This window comes from Triturus cristatus, chromosome 5_2, assembly GCF_964204655.1.
Source record: "Triturus cristatus chromosome 5_2, aTriCri1.1, whole genome shotgun sequence".
NCBI classification, from domain to species: domain Eukaryota; kingdom Metazoa; phylum Chordata; class Amphibia; order Caudata; family Salamandridae; genus Triturus; species Triturus cristatus.
The window spans coordinates 338,491,716-338,513,718 of NC_140588.1; the positions used below are offsets into that span (position 1 = coordinate 338,491,716).

Consider the following 22,003-nt stretch of genomic DNA (forward strand, 5'->3'; position numbering starts at 1 on the left):
CGCTCTCTGTTCTCTCAATTATGACCATGTAGATGAGGGCATGCCATTCTGGGGTGCCTGGTTGAAGTATGCACAGGTAATGGACACTCTCCCCCATGTAGTGCTGTGAAACGTGTGAAATAGTTCATCAAATTCAGTCAGCCACCCCCCTAGGCGGAGGCTTTGACTCCCTAACCTCTGCTAGTGTAAAACCCGGTCACACCTCCAGTTCATTAGAATTTAGTAAATTCACGACATTGACGACCCCCAGGGGCCTGATACTGGGTTGTGTATATGCGGCCCTATATCACCTTGGACACTTAGCTTGGGGTGGATGGGTGTCAACCTAGCCTGGCTGAAGTGCAATACCTTTGACAATCACTCCTGACCAGATGTGCCAACGCAGGTAGAAGTAAGGGGGTATCGAGCCCGCCTTGCTTCCTTTCCCAGTTCAACACAGGTCGAAAAAGATGCCCCTTCCAGTCACTGGTTTTAGGCCCTGGAAGGATAGCCCGTGGGGCAGGCAGGTCTGTTGGAACCGGCGGTGAACCATATCCCCTGGCAGGATATCGGGAATGCCAAATGGTCTATAACCCCTTGTCATTATTTGTGCTCTAACGCTGTGTTTACCCAACCTCTTGCATCGCAGTTACACTTACTGGGGGATTAGTGTGCTCCTCGCCTGTTTGCTCGCAATTGGTGATGGTCCCTCGAGGGGTGAAAGGTCAGGGCCTTATCCCTGAAGCTTAGCCATGCGGCATTCTACGGGAGATCTACAGCATTGCTTTGTAACGCTGTCCCTGGTTCCACTGTAAATTATCGTCGATATGCTCTCCCTCAGTTTGGACAAATCTCAGCTAATCGTACGCCTGCCTAATTCCCAGGGCTGTCTGGTTTAATGCTTTACACATGGAATTGCCCCACGAAATGTGGCCTTGCACTGAAACTTAACTGGGTTGTCTCAACTTTTTTTTTTTTTTTTTTTTTAAGCGCTAGAAACGCCCCCGTGCTCCATGTGCTTACTAAAATGGACCCGTTCCTTAGTTTCCAGCACACAATGCACTTAAATGTAATCTGGCCCTGTTGCCTATCAAACAACAGTGACAGCCTCTGTCACCTTCATACAATACATAAACAGACCTCACAAGGTCGCAGAAAAGGCAAGCCAGGCTAGGTCTCGGTAAACCCTGTCACTCTGTGCTTTCCCTGGCCTCCCTGTGGAACAGGGAGAATAACCTCAAAGATGTTAAGTATGACACACAAACCCAGGCCTTCTGCATGTCTCAAAACAGCTCTGGCTGCAGGCTTTTCTGTATAGACTAAGCTGCCACTATGACTGATTTGAAGGAAACCTTACCCCAGCTGTTTTCGAATAGCAAGGCAAAGATGAAAGACAGCAGCATCTCGTGACTCAAGCGTTGAACTAACAATGATAACATTGGTAGATCGATTTCTTTGTTACACCTTTCCACAAGCTGACCATTGCATTATGGTTGAGACTGGGTTTTGGGCTGAACCTTGACATACTTGTATTCCTGCTACCAAGATGACATATCTATATATACTCTCTTATCCTGTTGCACCACTTGGGACCCATAACTTAGTCCCTTCGTACCTACAGGCATTGAACTAATGCCAATGAGATTCCCCCCTTGTACCGGATAACCCTAATAAATGCTGGATTTTAGGACAAAAATACCAGGGAATAAATGTAAAGGGGCCTTCCAGTGCGTGTGAACCCATGTCATTGCGATTAGTAACTGTCGCTCAGTTTGAGCTAAAACATGCGACTTCATTCATTTAATCAATTAGTCAGCAAAGCATGCTGGAGATGAAGGAATGTGTGGCCAGCCCAAGGATATACAAAATGAGCCACGGCATTGCATGGTTCCAGAGACATGGCTGAGTGAAGCGGCCTCACGACTCTTGTGACCGTGCAGCGTAGGTACGACTGCCCCTCAAAATTTAATTTAACTGACAACACAAAGATGAAGCCCTACATGTGTACATAAGGACAGCTGCTGTATTGCTGGCGGCGCCGGAGTCTGCATAAGATACTGCATAGGGGCATAAGCAAAGTGGGTTTTTATTCCTATTAAATGTGTGCCTATGCACGATGCTGCCGGGTCGATACCGAAGGCTGTTGGCACCGGTGCACCACAATGCAAGCTTGTCTGTATCACAAGAAAACCTTCCCCAACTTGGACATACCGACATCCACTTCTAGTGTCCTGCCATGTCATCTATTCTGAATCTTGGCTAACGAAACTACCATTGGCCCAAGCTTGGCGATACTGGCCCCGGTGCCAGAATGTTGTTGGCGCCCCCCCCATGTCGCCTCCCCCACAGATTCTCTCACTAGCCCCCTTTAACAGTTGACCAAGTTTCCATCACCACACTCTCAGATGCATTGGGTTAGTTATCTAGCGCCACTCCTACCAGTGTAGGGTGTCCGAGAACTTTACATCTCACACAAAAACCACCGAGCCAATAGATCATATGCATGTGAATCAGTGTATAGGAAATGTTACCTGAGCCAAAGGACTCAAAGTTTAGGAGACTTGTGTGTTCCCAACTGGAAGGCAGTATAGATTAAGGCTGCTTTGATAACTTACTGCACACTGATGCCTTTGGGTCAGATCTGCGCATTATAAAATTGCCCAATTTTGTTATTTTTTTTATTTTTTTATTTATTCACTTAACTGCGCTAAACAATATTTGCCCGCCTAAGAGGGGCCTAAACTCATAGCAAAGGCACCAGCATCCTGCAGATCCATTCTGGCCTCCCATCCAAGTGCTAACCAGTCCCTACCCTGCTTAGCTTCCATGGTGCCTGAACGTATAGCGTGTGCAGGGCTGCACACTGCATATAAACACAAAACACCACAAATGCAGAGTGCAACAGAGGAGGTTGCTTCCCCACCGCAGCGAAACACGCACCATGCGCGTCAAGCCTGCTGTGCTCATGATGAAAGAAAGGAGAAGACGGGTGATCTAACCTGAGACCTCATGCGCTAAACAATGCTCAATAAAGTTCCGTTGCCTTGCTCATCTCTTATGAAAATCTCGGCTCAAATCCAGGTTTAGTTGCGCCCTTGCTGATCAACATAGAATCACTACTAAGGTTCCATGTTGGATCATAAATATACCTAACAGTGGCGTGTTTACACCGATGCACAAGCTCATGCCGCGGGGTTAAGGCACAGCTGCGGGGAACTTGTCCGCTGTCCATTGCCCCGAGCAAACTGACCACATCCACAATGCCAGCGATGATCACGCTAAAACCCGCCTGTAGGACAGGCAGCCCCCGTGCATGGCGGCCCCCCGCGGTCCCCAGCCCATCTCGGCCCCCTGCGGCAGCTCCCCTCGCGTGACGCACTTTGGCCAAAACAGCCGCTCCTGGCCTATCGGTGCTATATCTAGTAGCGCTAAGACCCCCCATGTCGTCCGAGGCCCGGCAGCAACCCGGCACGGCCTCCCGGCGGCACGGGTCACCGTGCAGGAAGATCCGGGCACTGAGGCGCGCTCGAGCTCGAACACTCCACCACAATTAATGCACGCTGCATGTGACCGCGCCCCACTCTTCCCTAGCTTACTTACATACACGGTACAAATGAACATGGTGTTCATCAAAAGGGACGAAAACTCTCACGGTCCCATGGCAAAGTGCAGGGACAAAAAGACAACACACTGCATGTTTGCCAAGTGCAGACGCTATACTGTGTAGCTAAAGATATTTCAGTATTTCAAGAAAATTACCATAAAATTACTAAAGCCAGCCACACATTCTTGAATGTATACACGAGTAAGTCACTGTCCATCGCCATATGTGCGAGCGGAAAAAACACCTTGAATCTGTTAAAACCAACGTGCTACGCGCTCTTACTGTCGCTCGACCATTTACACCCGCACCATTTCCAAGTATTGTTTATACAAAGGCGGGATCGAACCAGTACTAATATATCCTTCAACACTATTTTAACCATCACATCCCGTCACCTCCGTGAGAGCCTGCACCGCTAAGCAACAAGGCACGTCTCCAGCGAGTCGTTCTTGACTTTGGCAGAATAGCTAATGCCAGCCCCAAGCGCTCTAAATAGCCTAATCTATCAATAGTTTATAGTGGGGCCCTGCGCAAGTACTCAGATAAACAGGCGATTCCCTGCGAGCGGACCGCGCACCCCCCTTTTCAAAGGATTTCGGGCGCCGGAAACACAAAACCTTTCCTTAAATGGCTCGCATAGTGCCATCAACCTATGGCCCGCGGCTAATGCCGCGGCTCGGTTCTTCCGTGTTCACGCGGGCCCAGTTGCGCACTGTAGCCAAATGGAAAACCATCGTACGATACCTGGACCAATTAAGGTCGTCAGCCATGAGCGAACTGGAAACGCCAACATTTTAATTATACACCCGCACCACGTTGCCATATGAGAATGTCTTTACAATATGTCCACGGCGCGCCTCATTACTACACGGCACTCGGAAGGATCGAGAAAGATACATTTACAAAAACTGATGTTGCCGCACATAAGTTTTGCTTTGACATATCAGTATATCGGCTCGGTCTCGGAACCTGTCTTGCACCCCCCACAGGCGCGGGCGAGGATAACTTCCCGCACTCAGAAATTTAAAACTAATAGCTAACCTCAAAAAAACAACCCCTACTGACAGACTATGCTCGGGCCCCCTAACCTCCAGTGGCATGCTCCGTACCACGCCGACGGGTAGCATCGATCCTCGACGACGGGCCCCTGCTCGCGGAGATGGGGTGTCCTCGTGCTGAGCCAGCCCGCGAAAACGTCTCTCGCTGATGCCCACAATAGCTGACCGACTCCAATAAACTATGCTGCCCACTTACTTCGCTCCGAAGATCGGACCCCGAGCCGCCCCTCCTAGCGGCCGGGTTGGAACCAGGCTCTCCTGCTACACGGTCCGCCTTCCTCGCCCTCCGCCGCCCGCGAAAACGGCTCTCGCCGCCATCTACAAAACTCACCACTTCAAACTACTCTGCTGCCCAAAGCAACTACGAACCGGTGTGCAGGGCAGCGAGGAGGACCCAGCGCTGGGGCGACGTGGCGAACTGCGGGAAGGTAGCAGGATAGACCACGACTCGACCGACGGCGTGTCCGGCGCAAATCTCGCGTGGCCAAAATTCGCGTGGCCAGGAGCGCAGGAAGCAGAGGAAGCTTTGAGGGGGTGAGGTGCTTAAGAGGGGGGTCTAGCCTCGCCCCAGCCTCGCGGCACGCCTCCCCCAAGACAAACCTATTGGGGGCCTCCCCTCCCCGAGGCGCGGCCTCGCTTGAGAGGCGGAGCAGGGGGGGGGGCTCCGACGGGCGGCCACTAGAGAGCTGCCCTGATGATGTCCCCCTGCGTGGGACGTGGGCAGCGGCATAGTAAGTGCTCATAGCACTCCTCCTCCCATGCCCTGTCCCTCCCTGCACAGACATTGAGGAAGAGAGGCCGCTGGGTCTGAGCTGATCTTCCCACATGTATGTCTTCTGAACAACATCACAGCAGCTGTTTATTCTAATGTTATCTGTAGCTGAGAATGGGGCTATCAGTCAGATGAGGCCCAGTATTCTAGTCAACTATCCAAAGAACCCTTAACCTCCATGATCAAGCGTGGGGAGATGTAGCATGCAGTGCACTTGGGACAATAAGCTGGGGCGTTGCACATGTATCTGGGGCAGCAAACTTGTCACTAGAAAACATGGGCTGTGGATAAAGGGTGGTATAGTGTTGTGTCCCTCGAAGGCAGCATGGTAAGGTCTCTGATTTTGTTCACCATTGCCTGCATCAGGGACTCCTAATTATCTGATATTGATTTCCTATGCCAACCCCTATATTCTCAGCGCAAGGCTTTAAATTCAAGGTCTGCCCAATAACCCGACTCCTTTCGCCAATGTGTCAGCTCCAGGGAGTTATGCGATTTCCACCTCCTAGTAATCAGCCTCTTTGCCAGCACCAGTGCTAGGTCAATACATTTCATGCTAATCTTATGTTTTTGCAGCCTGGGGTAGATGCCTAGTAGGCAGCCTTCCGCCAAATGCAAGCCGGCTCGTCCATTCAGGCACGTTATTTCACCCAATACTGCGTTCTAGTAAGCTTGTATCTTGGGCAAGCCCACATGATGTGTAGGAAGTCAGCCAGTTCCATATGGCAATGGGGACAATGTGTACTCATGGAGGGGAACATCTGGGTGAGTGCCCTCGGGGTAAGATACGCCCTAAGTAGGGTATTACATTTCATGTATTTAAATAAACAGTTGTGTGAGACTTTATGTGGATAAGTTACACTGTTTCCCTCTCTTTATCATGTAAGTATCGTCCAGGGTCTGTGTGGCACCTGTCCCGGAGGGGCTGTAGGTTCACCCCAGTGTAGTCCACCATGGCTCTGTATAACAATGTTATCATACAGAGATCTGATCCTATTGTGTAAAGTGCTTGCACTAAAGCATGTGTGGGGGAATGAATGCTGTAGTTGGGAAAGGCCCGTCTTGTGGAATTGTTTACCTGCTGGCCAACAGGCCAACCATTGTAATTGAGCAGCTAGACAGTAGTTCAGGAAATCCGGTGCACCAAGCACCCCATGTCGGTTGGCAGCTTCAGTTTGCTGAGTGCTACTCTGCGTCTGTCCGAAGTCCAAATTAATTGCTACAACAACATATCAAGCTCTTTAAACATGCTTGAGGGTAGTATGAATGAGAGGTTGGCAAAGTAATGTAGGAGGCACAGGAGCATTGCCACTTTAGAAAGTGCTATGCATCCAGCCACCAATAGGGACAATTTATTCCAGAAACATATTTGGGAGCGCAGTGATCTGGTGGCTTGGTATAAATTACCTTCAGTGGTGTCTTGTTGATCATGATATATATTGATACCCAAGTATTTGAATGTGCGAGATTCCCATCGTAGTATTTGGCCATCTAGGGTTAGGGGTTGCTGGGGTTCAGCTGGCCTTAAGGGGAACATACATGATTTAAAATAATCAACCGAGAAGCCCAAGAATTCCCGAAAATGGAGCAATAAGTCACTAATTTTCATCAGGCTGTCGCGACTATCACAAATATAAAGCAACATGTGAAACTATGTGACTCTCCTCCGATGTATATCCCGAATTTGTTGCCCAGGGCCCTCAATTTTGCCTCAATAGGTTCGAGGGCCAGAGTGAAAAGGATAGGTGATAATGGGCTGCCCTGTCTGGTGACCCTGGCAACATTGTATACTTCAGATATATATTTTCCCATCCCTACTCGACGAAAGAAAGAAATTCTGGACCCATCCCAATCGTGCTTTAGAGCCACAGCATCGAGACAGCCCTGATTACAGCAACAGATGACATATGAGCCCTATACGACAGGAGAATCGGCCACCCTCATCCTCCTGGACCTCTCCGCAGTGTTCAACACAGTCTCCCACCACACACTCATCCATTGACTTCACCCGATCGGAATCACAGATGATGCGCTCAGATGGATGGCATCATTCCTCACGGGATGCACCCAGAGAGTCCGCCCCCCTTCACCTTGCACCCCAAGCACACCATCTGCGGAGTACCCTAAGGCTCATACCTCAGTCCCACCCTCTTCAACATCTACATGACACCACTTGCAGACATCGTCATATCACACGACATCAACATTATTTCCTATGCCAGCAACACCCAACTCGTCCTCTCACTCTCAGCAAACCCCACACCGGACAAAGACTAACTTCCACAACTGCATGAAGAACATCGCAACATGGATGGGAGACAACTGCCTCAAACTCAACACAGAAAAAACTGAAGTCCTGATCTTCGGAAGGCACAACACCTTTTGGAACAACTCCTGTGGAACTCAGACCTACCCCAGACTGAAAGGTCACACCTGCAACCTCTGCATCGTACTTGACAGCGAATTCTCCATGAAATGCCAGGTCAACGCTGTTGCCTCAGCCTGCTAGCTCTGAAAATTCTTCAGATGGCTCCCGACCAGCACCAGGAAAAAGGTGACACAGGCCCTCAACACCAGCCGGCTCAACTACAGCAATGCACTCTATGCCAGCACCAACACCAAACTCAAGAAAAGACTTCAGACAATCCAGAACACAGCAGCTAGGCTGATCCTCAACCTGCCCGAGGACACAAATCACCCAGCACCTGAAAGACCTCCAGTGGCTCCCTGTCCAGAAGAGATGCCAGTTCAAGCCTGACCCACCCCTACAAAGCTCTCCACAACAAAGGACCACACTGCATGAACCTCTGGATGACCTTCCACCAATCTTTCAGAAACCTTCACCCCGCACACCTCACCCTTGCTCAAATGCCACAGATCTACTGCAGTCACACCGGAGGACTCTCATTCTCCTACCTCGCCGCCAAAACTTAGAACACCCTCCCTCTGTAACTCCGCACCATACCCTTGCTGAACGACTTCAGGAATGTACACAAGACCTGAGACCTGTAGCACAGAGCCTTTATACCTCCTGAGGTGATGAGCGCTATACACGTTCTATGTGATTGATTGATTGACTTGTGCGTAGGAGCTGAGTAGAGCAGGTGGACCCAGCTTATCAAATTAGAGTCTAAGTCAATCCAAGTCAACACAGAATATGTACAATCAAATTGTATCATATCAAAGGCTTGTTCTATGTCTATAGCAATACAGGTAGTAGCCAGATGGAGAAGGATTGGTCTATCAATGAGTGTAATCGCCTCAAATCCAATGAAGATTAAATGAACCCATTCTGATCCATATGGACCAGTGTATGGAGAAGCAGTAATATCCTATTTGCCAATAGCTTACTCAGGAGCTTGTTGAAAGTATTGAGGATAGATAATGGGCTGTAGGAATTCAAGACTCTAGGGTCTCTACCAGGCTTCTCTATAGAAGTGACTAGTGCTTCCCAGGTGGTGGCAGGGAGGGAGCCAGATTTCTGGACCGAATTGAATAATGTGAGCAATTTAGGGGCCAGTAATGCTTCATAAGTGGCATAGAGGTCGGAGGGCAATCCATAGGACTTACCCTTAGTCAGCTGCCACATGGTTTGTTTTATATCCGGTTTTGTAAGTGGCTCTGATAAGGCCCTCCTCTGATCAGGGGATATAGGAGGGAGGGGGATCCGCTAAGACTACTTCTATTCGCAGCTTTTCCACTGGAATGGTAGGGGCATACCGTTCATTGCAGTGTTCTTTAAAAGCTAAGTTGATGGTGTGTAGCTGGGTATACCTCTTTGCCCTATTACACAGGCTGAACTTCGGGCCAAGGTTTATATCCTACTTGACTCTTTTATATACGGACCTTACAGTGTCGGTGCGGGTAGCTGGCGCGGCCTCCTCCGTATTCTCTATCGGTCGGGGAACGAGACAGGGCTGTCCCCATATTTATTTGCCCTCGCAATGGAGCCACTGGCCGCGAGGATGCGAGTGGACGTGCAGGTTCAGGGCTTTGAATGGGCTCAGGGGTTGTCGGATAGGATTACATTGTACGCGGATGACGTCCTCTTCTTCCTCACAAATGTAGATAGAACGGGGCCATGGCTCCTGCTCATAATGCAGATCTTTGGGGAGACCTCTGGGTTGTATATGAATCCCCGCAAATCTACGTTGTGGATGCTTGGAGGTCGGGAGGAATTGGGTGCCTGGGCATTGTCGATTCAGCTGGCGACGGGAGGACTGAAATATTTGGGTGTATTTATAACGCACGTGCCCGCAGTTGCCTGGGAGCGCAATCTGGTACCTGTGTGGGAGCAAGTACGTGAAGATATTAAGACCTGGTCCCGTATGCCACTGACTATCTATGGCAGATCAGCCATTTTTAAGATGGTCGCGCTTCCCCGTCTTCTCTAACCAGTTGCAGAACCACCCATATCCGAACCCCCCCACCTGTTGGTTCAGATAAGTAAATGGGGCTCTTGGGCAGTTCTTGTCGGAAGGGGGCAAGGTGCGTGTGGCCCTGCGGATGTGTTTTTTGTCTACCTGCTGTGGGGGACTAGCATTGTCGGACATCCTGTGGTATTATCAAGCATCTCACCTACTCATATTGAATGAATGGTGGTATGGCAATAGGGAAGATCCTGCATACGCAGTAGAACGGCAGCTTCTGGGAGATCACTCATTGCACAAGGTATTATACTCGGCACCACTGCGGGAATCATTGCTCTCGGCAACAAAGGTCGTGTTCCAGGTCTGGAGGCAGGCATTGCGTAGGATGGGGTGGTGGAACAAACTAACGCAGGAGACTCCCCTCTGGGATAATGAGCGGTTGCCACAACTAGCTGCCTTGCAGGGATTCCGGGGTTGGGATCACATAGGGATATCGGTCATCTAAAACCCAGACAGGCAATCCACATTCCAGCAGAGGCACACGGGATGACTGAGCAAGAAAACACCTACCTTCTAAAAGTGGTATTTTCAAACACAGAATGTAAAAATCACCTTCACTAAAAGATGCATCTCTAGATTATGAGTTCAGGCATACTAAACTTTGTTTTCCTACCTAATTCCCCGGGCCAGTTATGTTTATAAAATATTATAAACAAACTCCCCATTCTGTCCTATGTGGAACAGTTGGCCTTGCAATAGTGAAAAACGAAATTGGCCGTAATTCACTATCAGGACATGCCACACACACCAGGGCATGTTCTACCTTTCACATACACTGCACCCTGCCCACAGGGGTACCTTGGGCCTACCTTGGGGGTGGCTGAAATGTAAGAAAAGGGAAGGTTAGGGACTGGCAAGTGTGTGCACTGGCCAAGTCGACATGGCAGTTACAAACTGTGCACTGACTCTGCAATGGCAGGTCTGAGTTACTTTTTCATGGCTACTCACATGCTGCAGGCCCACTAGTAGCATTTGATTTACAGGCCCTGGCACACTCAGTGCACTTTACTAGGGACTAACAAGTAAGTCAAATATCCAATCATGGGAACACCAATCCATAACACAATTTACCACAGGAGCACTTGCCCTTTACCACTGATCAGGAGTGAGACAAGTGCGCAGAACCACTACGCCAGCAAAAACTGTCAAAACTGTGAGGTCAGAAAGCAGAAACTCAGGGGAAACACTCCAAAAGATGCCTAGTCTAACAATGCAACAGACAACCACCAACAATTGCTGATTATGCCAGAGGAGTGTTAATCCGCAAGTGTTGGGTTAGCCATTCCTTCAACGATGCTGCTGGTTGGTACATCTTTGGGATTCGCTTCTCAATGTTCCTTAACGTCATCTCATTCGATTCTTTTACACCCACTTAAGGTTAGTATGAGGCAAGGGTGCACTTAGAAAGCCTGTAATCCGTTCCTGTCTGACTTCCCTCTGTGCCAAGTTCATGTGCGGGCACCTCGGGCAGTGTGGATTCTTACACTGACATCTGTCAGCCGCGCCCCAAACTATATTGTGAAATATGCAGCATTGTGCAAACATCGACAAAGATTTTTAGACAGATATGAAACGCCCTTCGAAGATGCCAGATATGCGCTGCATTGTCTGGTTCTGCTGTCGGCTTGCTTAAATGTTGCAATAAACCTTGTCTACAGGACAACCCCATTCTCATCAGTGCCAAGAAACTCTTCAGGTGAGATGCGAGCTTTGCAAATACACATAACATAACATAACATAACATAGCATAGCATAACATGGGCACTGTATGCATTTACATTACTGTGCACTTATAGAGATTTAACATAGATCCATATGCAAGGTCCTTCTGAGAGAGGAAATCTTGTTGATGCAAGTGTATTTACATCATCTTGAAATGAATGTCAGCGGGGTATAAGTTACAACGCTAATTTCACTGCTTAATTTGAGACAGTGGTTGTAGGTGGTGCCTTTTGGCACTCATTTTTGGAGACTGGCACTTATTTGTCTTCAAGATTTTGACCTAGAGCTTTCAATCTTCAGCCAGAACTAAGGCTCAGGCCTCATACAGCAGTACTAGCCCTCAAATTACACAGATCTTCCACGTAGTACCTGAACAGCAGAGCTTTTCCTCAGCTTGCACAGGTTTTGCAGAGGTTAGCTGTGGACAGACAAACTATGTACGAGTTCCATAAAACCTATAGGCTCAAACTGCACAGAATATGGTGACAATGCTTTCGCAAATGTGGGTACTGGAAGTGCAGGCACGCCCACATCAGACACATCCTTTGCATGCTTGCAGGCATCTTGCAGTCTGTCAGGGTCATTCATGGCAGATTGGACAACACTGCTCTATATAAAATACCCATATGTGCAAAGAAGCAGTAATATTTAACATGTCCAATGTATACAGTTATCTTGTGGATATGTATGCACATTCTTTCATGACATTTCTTAGAGTTATTGTTGTAGGCATAAACCCATCTATATATGCACCTATATGTACATAGAAGCAGCAACAATGGCATTTTCTGATGTGCACTTCTCTTGTGGTGTAAAATACCTGTTTTATCCTCATATGAATGTATGTACTTATAACAGGAAGCATAGTTCAGTGTGCAATGACAAATGTATAACAACAACTTTATCTCTATAACACGAGAAGCATAGATGGTCATGTCTGAGTATACTGTAGTGGTACACTGTTGTGTTGTGAGTATAGTTCTCATGTTGTTAAACATATGGGGAAGAGCCAGCTCTTGTGAAATCCTCTGAAGCTAAGATGGTTGTCATTGGATGTTATATGTGTGGGCAGTGAATTCCACAGTTTGGCTGCTAGAACAGAGAAAGATGTTCCACTCATGGGACAGGAATCCATTCTTGAGCATAGGAACCTTTGTTATATGTATTTATTAATTTTCTTCCTGATGAAGAGTGGTACTTTGCCACGTATTGCTTTGTGTGTGATGCAAACTAGCTTGAAGGTTGATCTTCTGGCAACTGGTAGCCAGTGCAGGGCCCTCAAGGTCGCTATGGTGACAGTGTTTCCTCACCACCAACATAGTGGTCTGCCCTCCTGATTTAAATGCTGGTAGACCATAGTTTTGCTACAGCGTTGACTACTCCATCATCGTTGTAGCCAAAACCATCTGACGGCCTGGCGGAGTAAGAGCAATCAGAGAATTGGCTATATGACTGACAGTAGGGGACAGTGAAAAACACTCAATGCCCCCCCCCCCACACCATGCGAGGTGACTCCAGCTTTGGGAATTTTTTTCCCATCACCTCTGCCACAGCCCGTCAGAGGAATCGTTCCTTGGGCATAGTGGGAAGCCAATGTGAAGGTGCAATCTCTACCACTCACAGTGTATGCCAACAGAACACCCTCCCTCTGATAGCTGCAAGTTTAGAACCCACCCAACCTTGGAAATAGCAGTAGACCAAAATGTCCATCCCCGCTGTGTTAGAGGTGGCGGAAGAGAAGAACTGTTACAGGAAACCATGAGACTTAATCCAGTGATAGTCTCTGGCGACCAGATGGTTCTCCTGTAGGAGACCTAGGTCAACCTCAGCTGCTCCTTGGAGGTATCTGTGATAGTGGAAGCATGTGGACAAGCTCCAGCAAGGTTACGGTCAGTAGATGCCACTCCATCGCCATCCTGTAGTCAAGGGCATCTAGCCATGAGGGTCTTTCTAGCCCCACAGTCCAATTGCAGGCCCACACCTTCAGAAGTAATCACCCGGTGCCTTGAGCAGTGCCGCCCGGGCCAGTGAATGTATGTCTTTACGGGGCCACAGTCTGTCCCACATTTACAAGGCCACGGCCATCTTGAGGGCTAGGTTCAGCAGTGGTAATGTCCATCGCTTTGAAATCCTGGGATGCGCGGCGGAACTTCGTCAATGAAGGGTGTCTCTGGGGCCCCTGGCCAGGAATTGACCCCTGACTGCTGGTGAGGTCCTTCCAGTCTCCAGGTGCGGGCATCTGAATTGATGCGGGCAGGTCGCAGTCAGCACGGTTTTCACTGCAGGCACATAGGGAGGGGGTGTTGCTGCCTGATTACCTCAACCAGGGTCCTTTCCACACATCAAAGTCTCATTGGGGCTTGCCTCCATCAGGAGCGCCAGGGCTGATGCCTGCAAGTCTTTGTAGGCTGCGGACCAGTCTGTGCGTATGGCACCGCGGCCACCGCCATTTCGTGCACTAGTCCCCTGTATGCAGGGCCGTTCCCCTGAGGCTGGGAGATGCCCGATCGGCAGGCCATGTCAGGAAATATCCCCCAGTGCCCTCCGACAGTGGAAATGGTCCAGTCACACCTGTGCTGCTTCCGGCATCTGGTATCAGAACGCCTAGGCTGTTGCCAATGGGCCACAGATGGTGCGTGTCTCATCGTGCCATGGCTGCCTCCATGCTGCATCTCTCCAGGTGGCCACCACACCTCTGCATTCAGCCTAAGGAGACGGGTCTCGCAGCCTCTGCTGGCACCTCCCGGTGCTAGGCTGGCCTCAGATCAGATGGAAACACCGTAAGGCTCTTGTTTTGCGTTGGGTAGGGTGGTCGACCGGGCCCAGTCAGCGGCAGTGATGGAGGGATGAGAATGTACATCCTATCCGTTCGCTATCTTAGCAATGCCCTTTGGTCTATTTTCAATGGAGTATTGCATAAAAGTAATCTGTGAGTGGAGGCGGCAGAGATTCTTCCGAGAGGTCTGTCGGACTGTTCCCCAGTGGCCCTCACCATACAGATGGGGCGGAGGAGGCAACCATTTCAGTGGCGCCTGTCGGTGTGGCACCTACAAAATGATGACTATAGAGAACGTATGTGCGACGCCATAGACGAGTATTTGAGAGTGAATGTGGAGGCAGTTTCCTGGGCCGATTCAGTGTGGGAGGCGATGAATCCTACGTTGAGGGGAACAGATATATCCTGGTGTGCGGCGGCTCGCAGAACGCGCAGGGAGGCACTACTTCAGGCAGAGGCGGGTATTGAAGATCTTGAGCGTCGGGGTCGAGAGGCCGGAGGTGGCCAGGCCAGGCAGCAATTGCTGTTTGCCCAACAAAATTATGCTGCGCTACTGCTGGACGAGGCCAGGCAGGCCTGGCTGGCGATGCGCAGTAGAGTGTACCAATGGGGGGACAAATCTAGCAAGATGCTCCAACGACTCTGCCAGGGGGTGTATCATTCTCAGATTCTTCTGGGCATACTGGGCTCGGCAGGCACGGATCCATGTGCCCTGGCGGAGAGTTTCGCTACATACTATGCAGACTTATACGCCCCTAAAGAATGTTTGCCAGCCGTCATGATTGATCGTTTCTTAGCTGCCTTCCCGTCCAGTGCTCTATCGGATGCAGTGAGAGAGGAACTGGAGCTTCCACTGACTGACGAGGAGCTGGGAGCCGCATTGGGCGAACTGAATTCCGGGAAGGCTCCAGGGCCCAATGGGTTTCCTAGTGAATTTTTTAAGCGGTATTTTTTGCAGCTGAGAACTCATTATTGCGCAGTGGTAGAGGAGGCGCGAGACCGAGGATCTCTGGAGGCATGCGGAGGTGGTAGTCTTCCACATCTGGAAGGAGGATTGGCTCAGCAGCCTTCCATCTACAAGGAGTGCTCAAGTCAGAGGCAGACCTCATCTAAACTCATGGTCTGTGTTCAAGCCTTCAGCTGAGCTCATGGGTGCATGAGGGGCAGCTAAGGGGCCACACCCACCACACTCATAGACCAGCTACCACTGCTGGCATTATAAAATAAATGTGAGCAATCCAACAGACTCGAAGGGTTATCTAATTCTCCACGACTGCGAGCACAAGATAACATTGCACAGGAGGGGGAGTAAGCTGGCTGGACAATGATAATTGACTTAAAATGGTCCTATGTGAATTTTAGTGTGATCCAGACTTGTAAACAATGATGGTGAAAATTGCAGTTGATCAGATGCAAATATTTTGGAATTGATCCAGTTGCTGGCCTATGTGGTTTAAAGTAAACACCGAACATCTACTGAAGAAATTACTGTTGATTCTTTTTAGGTCTCGCCTGACCCAGCGCTTGGCCGAGAGGGCTTCAAAAAATGCTACCGCCAGCTACAGCTTGCAGTGCAGGTGCTTGAGCAGAGGCGCCATATGGCTTGATTACTGCTGCGTGCACACCACTCGCGCATATGCACTGCAAGCTGTGGCCGGCGGTAGCATTTTGCCCCGGGATCACTTTCGCTTTGGCCCCGCGGCATGCTTTTCGCGCGCGCTTGTTGGTGGATATATTGCATCTGCCTAACTCTTACTAAAGCCCAACGATAATATAGCAGTCCATCTCTAAGAGTGCTTCCACAAGGTCTAGAACTCCCCCAGCCCCAAGGACAATATCTTATTGCAGATTTAAAAAAAAATTAACCTGTCTGTTGTTTCAATGCCACTTCGCAACATGGATGTCTCTTTTCTGTGCAATCTGTGGAAATTCTGCATTCTGTAATTGAGACCAATTACATCCGCAATATTTTACACTGTTTTGCATATCATTAAAAGTATGCTACCCCATTTCCTGTTTTACTTCTATTATGTGGGATGCTCACTAAATAAGATCTGTAGCTTCCGTTTACATTTTGATATTCTCTTCTCTCGGACTTTGGGTTTTTCATTGGCTGTTTGATATATATTCTCTCTTTCTTGTAAGCCATAACTGGTAACTTTTGTAAAGTGCTCTGCTGCCTTCAGGGGGAATTCCGAATAGCTCCCAGTACTACTACCTTGCACGTAGCTGCTTAGCTGATCGGTAGCATCGAAGACTTAAATCACATATCTCTAGCTCTCAGATGACTAAATACATTGACTATCTATGGAAACCAGGTGTGTGCTCAAATAGCTTGCTTCATACACAATTGTGCACTAACCAACTGAAAACTGATTTTCTCTGAAGGTGAGTGCAATTGTCAGTAGTACTGATCTATTGCGCTTTGAGATTTCTGACTTTTGCCCCACACTATGTTCTGTCCTGAGAATCTAGAACTCACTTCTTGCAGCTTTTGTGACCCCCAGTCACACCCTTCTATTAACAAGCATTGGCATAGCCAATAGGTCTCGCTTTTGGGACCTTATAAGTCTTTAGCTATGCAGCACAATATCCTTGGTGCAACAACATCAACTGTTGCATGGCTAAACACTTATTAGGTCCCAATGGCGAGACCTATTGGCTATGCCAATGCTTGTTGCATCTTGGAATTGACTGTCTGATTGTGTCAGGGGACTTCAGCTATTATTTCTTGTTAACCGTCAGAAATGCATTTGCCTTTTTGACTTTCGAGGTCCATATGCCATTGGCAATGACTAGATCCAGTTGTAACCATCTGCTACTGGTCAACTTGAAGGTACACTCTGGAAAGGTTAAAATTGATATCAACCTGCCCTTTTTTTTCTAAACTCTAAACTATACATGTTTCTCTGTGTCTGCGGCCTTCAAACTGCCTGGCAACACCGATTTTCAATAATTTGCTAATTTCTCTCCTTTCTGTTCTAGGTTTTAGCTCATTCAAGGAATCAATATGGAGCAGCTGAACTCAGCAAACAGTGAATTCTGTTTTAAACTCTTCAAGGAGATGGCTAAAAGCAAGAAAAATAAAAACATCTTCTACTCTCCGTTTAGCATCTCATCTGCAATGGGAATGGTCTACCGTGGCGCTAGAGGGAACACTGCTACCCAGATGGGCGAGGTAGGTGTCAGTGCCAACCGAGCTGCTTTCCCTATTGTAATGTGTTGCAAGTGACAAACGTAATAAATACAGCGTCTGCCAGCTGAATAAAGAGCCATAGCCATATTATTGAAAAATCATTAAGCCCTGGTAACTTTTTAGAAATTCTGGGCAGTCGTGCACTGTTCAGCGCAATTTTGTAGCAACATTTACATCAACCGACCAGGGTGTAAATTACATGTGCACTGACAGGTGAAAATGATATTTTGCATCAGTCTGTAGGTTGAAATGTAGGTGGAATTTACTTAACCTGGTTCTTATTCTCCATTGTGTTTTTGCCACTCTGTGTACAAATGTCATTTGTTCAACTAATGAATTTGTTCATAAATGAGAGGGATTTGACTAACAATGATTAAAGGAATAAAGCAATCCGAAAACTAGGCAATTTATCTAAAATTTAGATGCTAATTGCTAAGAAAGATGTGTTCTTTATTTTATGACCAAAGAAAGGCAACATTGCCTTTTCATTGAGTTTACACAGCAATAAAAGACGGTGGAGAAAAACGCAATAGATTTCTCAACTACGACACACTGTGCACTAAAATTCTTTCTGGTGAGGAAACATCCTTAAAACGTGTTGTAATGGAGAGAGGCGAGAAAGCTCCACCCATCGTTCCATGCCCATTGTCCTCAAGGGACCTCAAAGAAGCTATTTATCACAAAGTGCATGCACTACAAAACCTTGTGAGACTATAACACCACACAAAACCTGTTTTGAAAGGGTCCAACCATTTTAGGTCTGGGAGAGACAACTTTAGCTGTTTTGCAGAACTTATAGAATCCATGCATAGAGTGTGGAACAAAACGTCCCACCCCCCTCAGGAATCAGTTGTTATAATTGCCATTCACATGTTGATTAGCCCACATTTATCAGCCATTAGTTGATTGTAACTCCATTCATGGTTTGGGAGTATTGCCTGTGCCAAGGCCATTTCATTAGTTTAATTTGTGCATACGTCCACATAGAAATAAGCACCCTATTTTTGGGTCTCGCCTGGCGTTAGCAACTCGCACGTGCTTGTCTCGCCATGCGAGGGCATTTTGTAATCAATACAGTTTCTGAAGGGACTTTATGTTAAACGATGGCGCGTGATTGGAAATCGGGCTTTTGGGTTACCTCCTTGTCCACTTTTAGGATGGCCCATGTGGACAGCCTGACGCCATCTTTGTTCCTCTGACGTCTGAGGGTATGCTTTCCAGAGTGTTTTGCTGTTGTGAGCCAGCAGAGGTGCGCATGGGACATCTGTTTTGGCTCAGGTTTCCGACCTTGCCGCTTTCATTTCAAGGCGCGTCCCCTCCACTCCACCACCACAAGAGTGCGCTTCGCTTTTGCGGCCGCGCTCCTTATAATCCTGCTCTCACACTCCCGTCGCATTCCCTTCTCATGCATGTGCTTTCTTTCATGTGCTTGTTTTTCTAACTTTAAACACTCCGGCTTCCTTCAACTCTGGCTCCGTCGCGCTGTGATGTTTTTTCTAGAGACACTCTGTTCACGTTTATGTCCTTGTTATTTAGTGTAGGAATATTGGGGGTTAAAAGGAGCTGCCGCGCCTTTCCTCGCTGACAGGGGAGGCTGCGGTCGTCTGGCAGAGAGGAGAGGAAGCCTGGCGTGGGAGATGCGAGCTGCCCCTCTGGCGGGTTGGCGGGGAGGGATCGGGAGAATAGGGATGCAGGGCTGAGGCCGAGCAGTGGTGCTGGAGGAAAGCTTGGCCCTCCCCCTCGCTTTAAGCCCTGAAACTTGAGGAGCAGCTGAGGCAGCCGGGAGCACAAAGCCACCAGAGGAACAAGCGGGTCCCTGGGAGCATGGGGGAGCCACGGCTGAGGCAGCGAGGCAGAGTGAGGTGAGTGCGGGGAGTCCAGAGCCCCCGGGGGACCAAGGGGAAACACCACGGCGGAATTGGAGGCTCTGGTGCTCAGGGAGGACGAGGAGGAGGGAAGAGGCAAGTTTCGTCCTGTTGCTATCCCTGTAATACGTGGACACATGGATAACCTCTTCCGCGGCGCTGTTCATATCACTCTTGTTTGCCTTTGCCCACCCTAGCCAGATACACCAGGGTTAAGTGGGTGCGCGTGAGAGAGAGGGACTCAGGGTACCTTTCCCACCCTGATCAACAGTGTAGGTGATGGTGTTTTGGGTTCCTTTCTACTAAAGAGGATTCATTCACCAACTGCCCTGTAACCTGCAGACACTTCTTTTTGTATTCCATCTTGTTTCACTTTGCCCTCCATGGCATTGCCAGTGCACAATATTGATGGCAGTAGTTCCAGGCAGTTGCCCTGACAGCTGCCTCTGTTTTTCTCCAGTGTTACTATCTGATTTCAGGTGGTCCCCTCTGGCAGTGCCAGTGCAGCTTGTTGCTTGCAGCAGTGCCTGGATGTGAGTATAAGTCGTTGCCGTGAAAAATTCCATGCCCACTTTTGAGGGTCTTTTAAAAAAAATAAAGTTTCCAAGACGCATGCTGGTCGTGAGACTAATAACGAGTGCCCTTATAGTGCTTAAAATCACAATTTTTCAGGACCTGTGCTTATAACCGGTGAAAAATGCAACAAGCACTGGGATGCAAATTAGAAAGCAGACAGCTAGAGTTCGCAGCCATTCTGACGTGGAGAGGGGCACCGGTGCTGTGTGTGGTGGCATCGCGCCCATAGGACAGACTGCTTAGTCTGGTGATGGCTGGAGTTGGTGAGCACGAGTGGCATTGGAGGGGCAGCAGGGGATCACTGTGGGCACTTGAAACACTCAGATGTGCTGCTCTCACATCCCATGATGCCCCTCCGGCCTAGACACGAAGCACAACAGGCCATCAGTGGCGTGCCAGGGGATTGATTCTCCGAGGCGCAGCCTGACGTGTGAAGAATGGAAGGTTGGCACAGGGAAAGTGTGTGGGCACGGGGGGGGTGTGCGGCCTATGACATGCATGGCACGTTAGTCTGCTAACTAAGTGGAGAACACGTTTTTCTTTAATGCACGAAGGGACAATTTGAGGATTTTGAGGGCCGGGCCGAACGTATTTGGGGCCCATTTTCGGAACAGCTTAAAATGTATGATCCGACTTCTGCTCTTTCATGTTATCGTTGGCCAGGTCACTGAGAGTGCACAGGCACACTCGTCTAAAGTTGTTACGTGTAATATTCAGGGATAGTGACGTTTGTTTCTAACATTGTAACACAATAGCAGCTCACAAATGTTACTCCAAATAATCTGTACCACCCTCCCATTTCAGATCCGCCCATTTCAGACCCTCCCGTTTCTCAAATGTGGTACTGTTTTGTATGTAAAGAAACCTTTGGTGGATGTTGCGTGAAACATAAACTCAGCACTTCTCTGCTAAATGTCTGCAATAGGCTCTCACACATCACACACATTAAAAATAATTTAAAGGAAAATGCGGTTTGAAACAATATGTTTAGGAATCATTCAAAACCAGCAGGGAAAGACTCTGCAGAATTCTCTGTCAGGTACGTTTCTAAATGGCACCATGTGATGTGGGAAATGCTTCTTGGCCCCGAGAGTCATTTGTCTTTGTCATTGGGGTGGGGCGTCATCTCCTGGATTACTTTACTTCATAAGTATTAGTGTTGATTTGATATCACTGTGTTAAGCCCTGAGCCACTTCATGGCACACGAGTGTGTAATTTACTTCCATATCGCACTAAACCACTATTAATAAGTAAGTGGACGTAAGGTTACCGGGTGAACATGCTTTTTAGGGTTTCTCAATATTTCATCGGTATGAAGCCTTTTCATATATTAAGGGCGACATTGTCGCGACCCAGCAAATTCCATGAATAATTTTCTTACAGATAGATCTGAAACAGTCTGGCCAAACCATCCCATCTTTCGCTTCACCTTCCCACGTGCGCCCCAGCCTGCTGGCATGACAGCGCCGGTGCAGTGGCCCAGCGCCTAGAGGCGGGAGAGGCGCACTGCTGCCCCTTACGGCTGTCCAGGGCCATATCCTTGCGTACAGTAGGTAGCGTGGTAGCGCCCCCGGGTGAGAGACGGCTAGTCTAGTCCTTTTATTTTGCTTCTCCTGCCTCTTGCATTTACCAGGACTCAGCCAGGCTTCTGTTAAAAAAATCCACAACATGGTACCCATTGGAAAGGGGGGTGGGGGCGGGGGCACAGCAAGGCACCTACTGGTATAATGGTATAGGACAACTCCTCCTGCGCTGGCCTGGGGGGTAGTTTCCATCGATTCGGAAGAAGAAACATCTAAAGAATGTGTGTGTATGTGTTTCATAATTAAAAAAAGTTGTGTGATCTCCGGTAGGATTGTTAGGGAGTTAAACCATCTCGACGAGTCACTTCCAGACTATATTGGGCATTTAGCATTTCAGAAGCACCAAAGTGACGGAATACGGAGCCGATACCCAGACCCAATGATGCCAATCAATCAAATCAGACACTTTTATTTGATACTTAATTAAAAAATCAGTCAATT

At 48.5% G+C, this 22,003-nt stretch overlaps 1 protein-coding gene across 3 annotated transcripts in view; it reads left to right on the top strand.

Annotated features, from left to right (window-relative positions):
* The window catches only part of LOC146822957 (serpin B10-like), a 273,400-nt gene that overhangs the window by 27,595 nt on the left and 223,802 nt on the right, over positions 1 to 22,003 (top strand). For all 3 annotated transcript variants that reach the window (XM_085607115.1, XM_085607114.1, XM_085607112.1), the window contains exon 2: positions 17,327 to 17,519. In XM_085607115.1, the coding sequence (XP_085463241.1) occupies positions 17,352 to 17,519 (168 nt within the window). In that variant the 5' untranslated portion in view covers positions 17,327 to 17,351. The remainder of the gene's footprint in view (positions 1 to 17,326; positions 17,520 to 22,003) is intronic.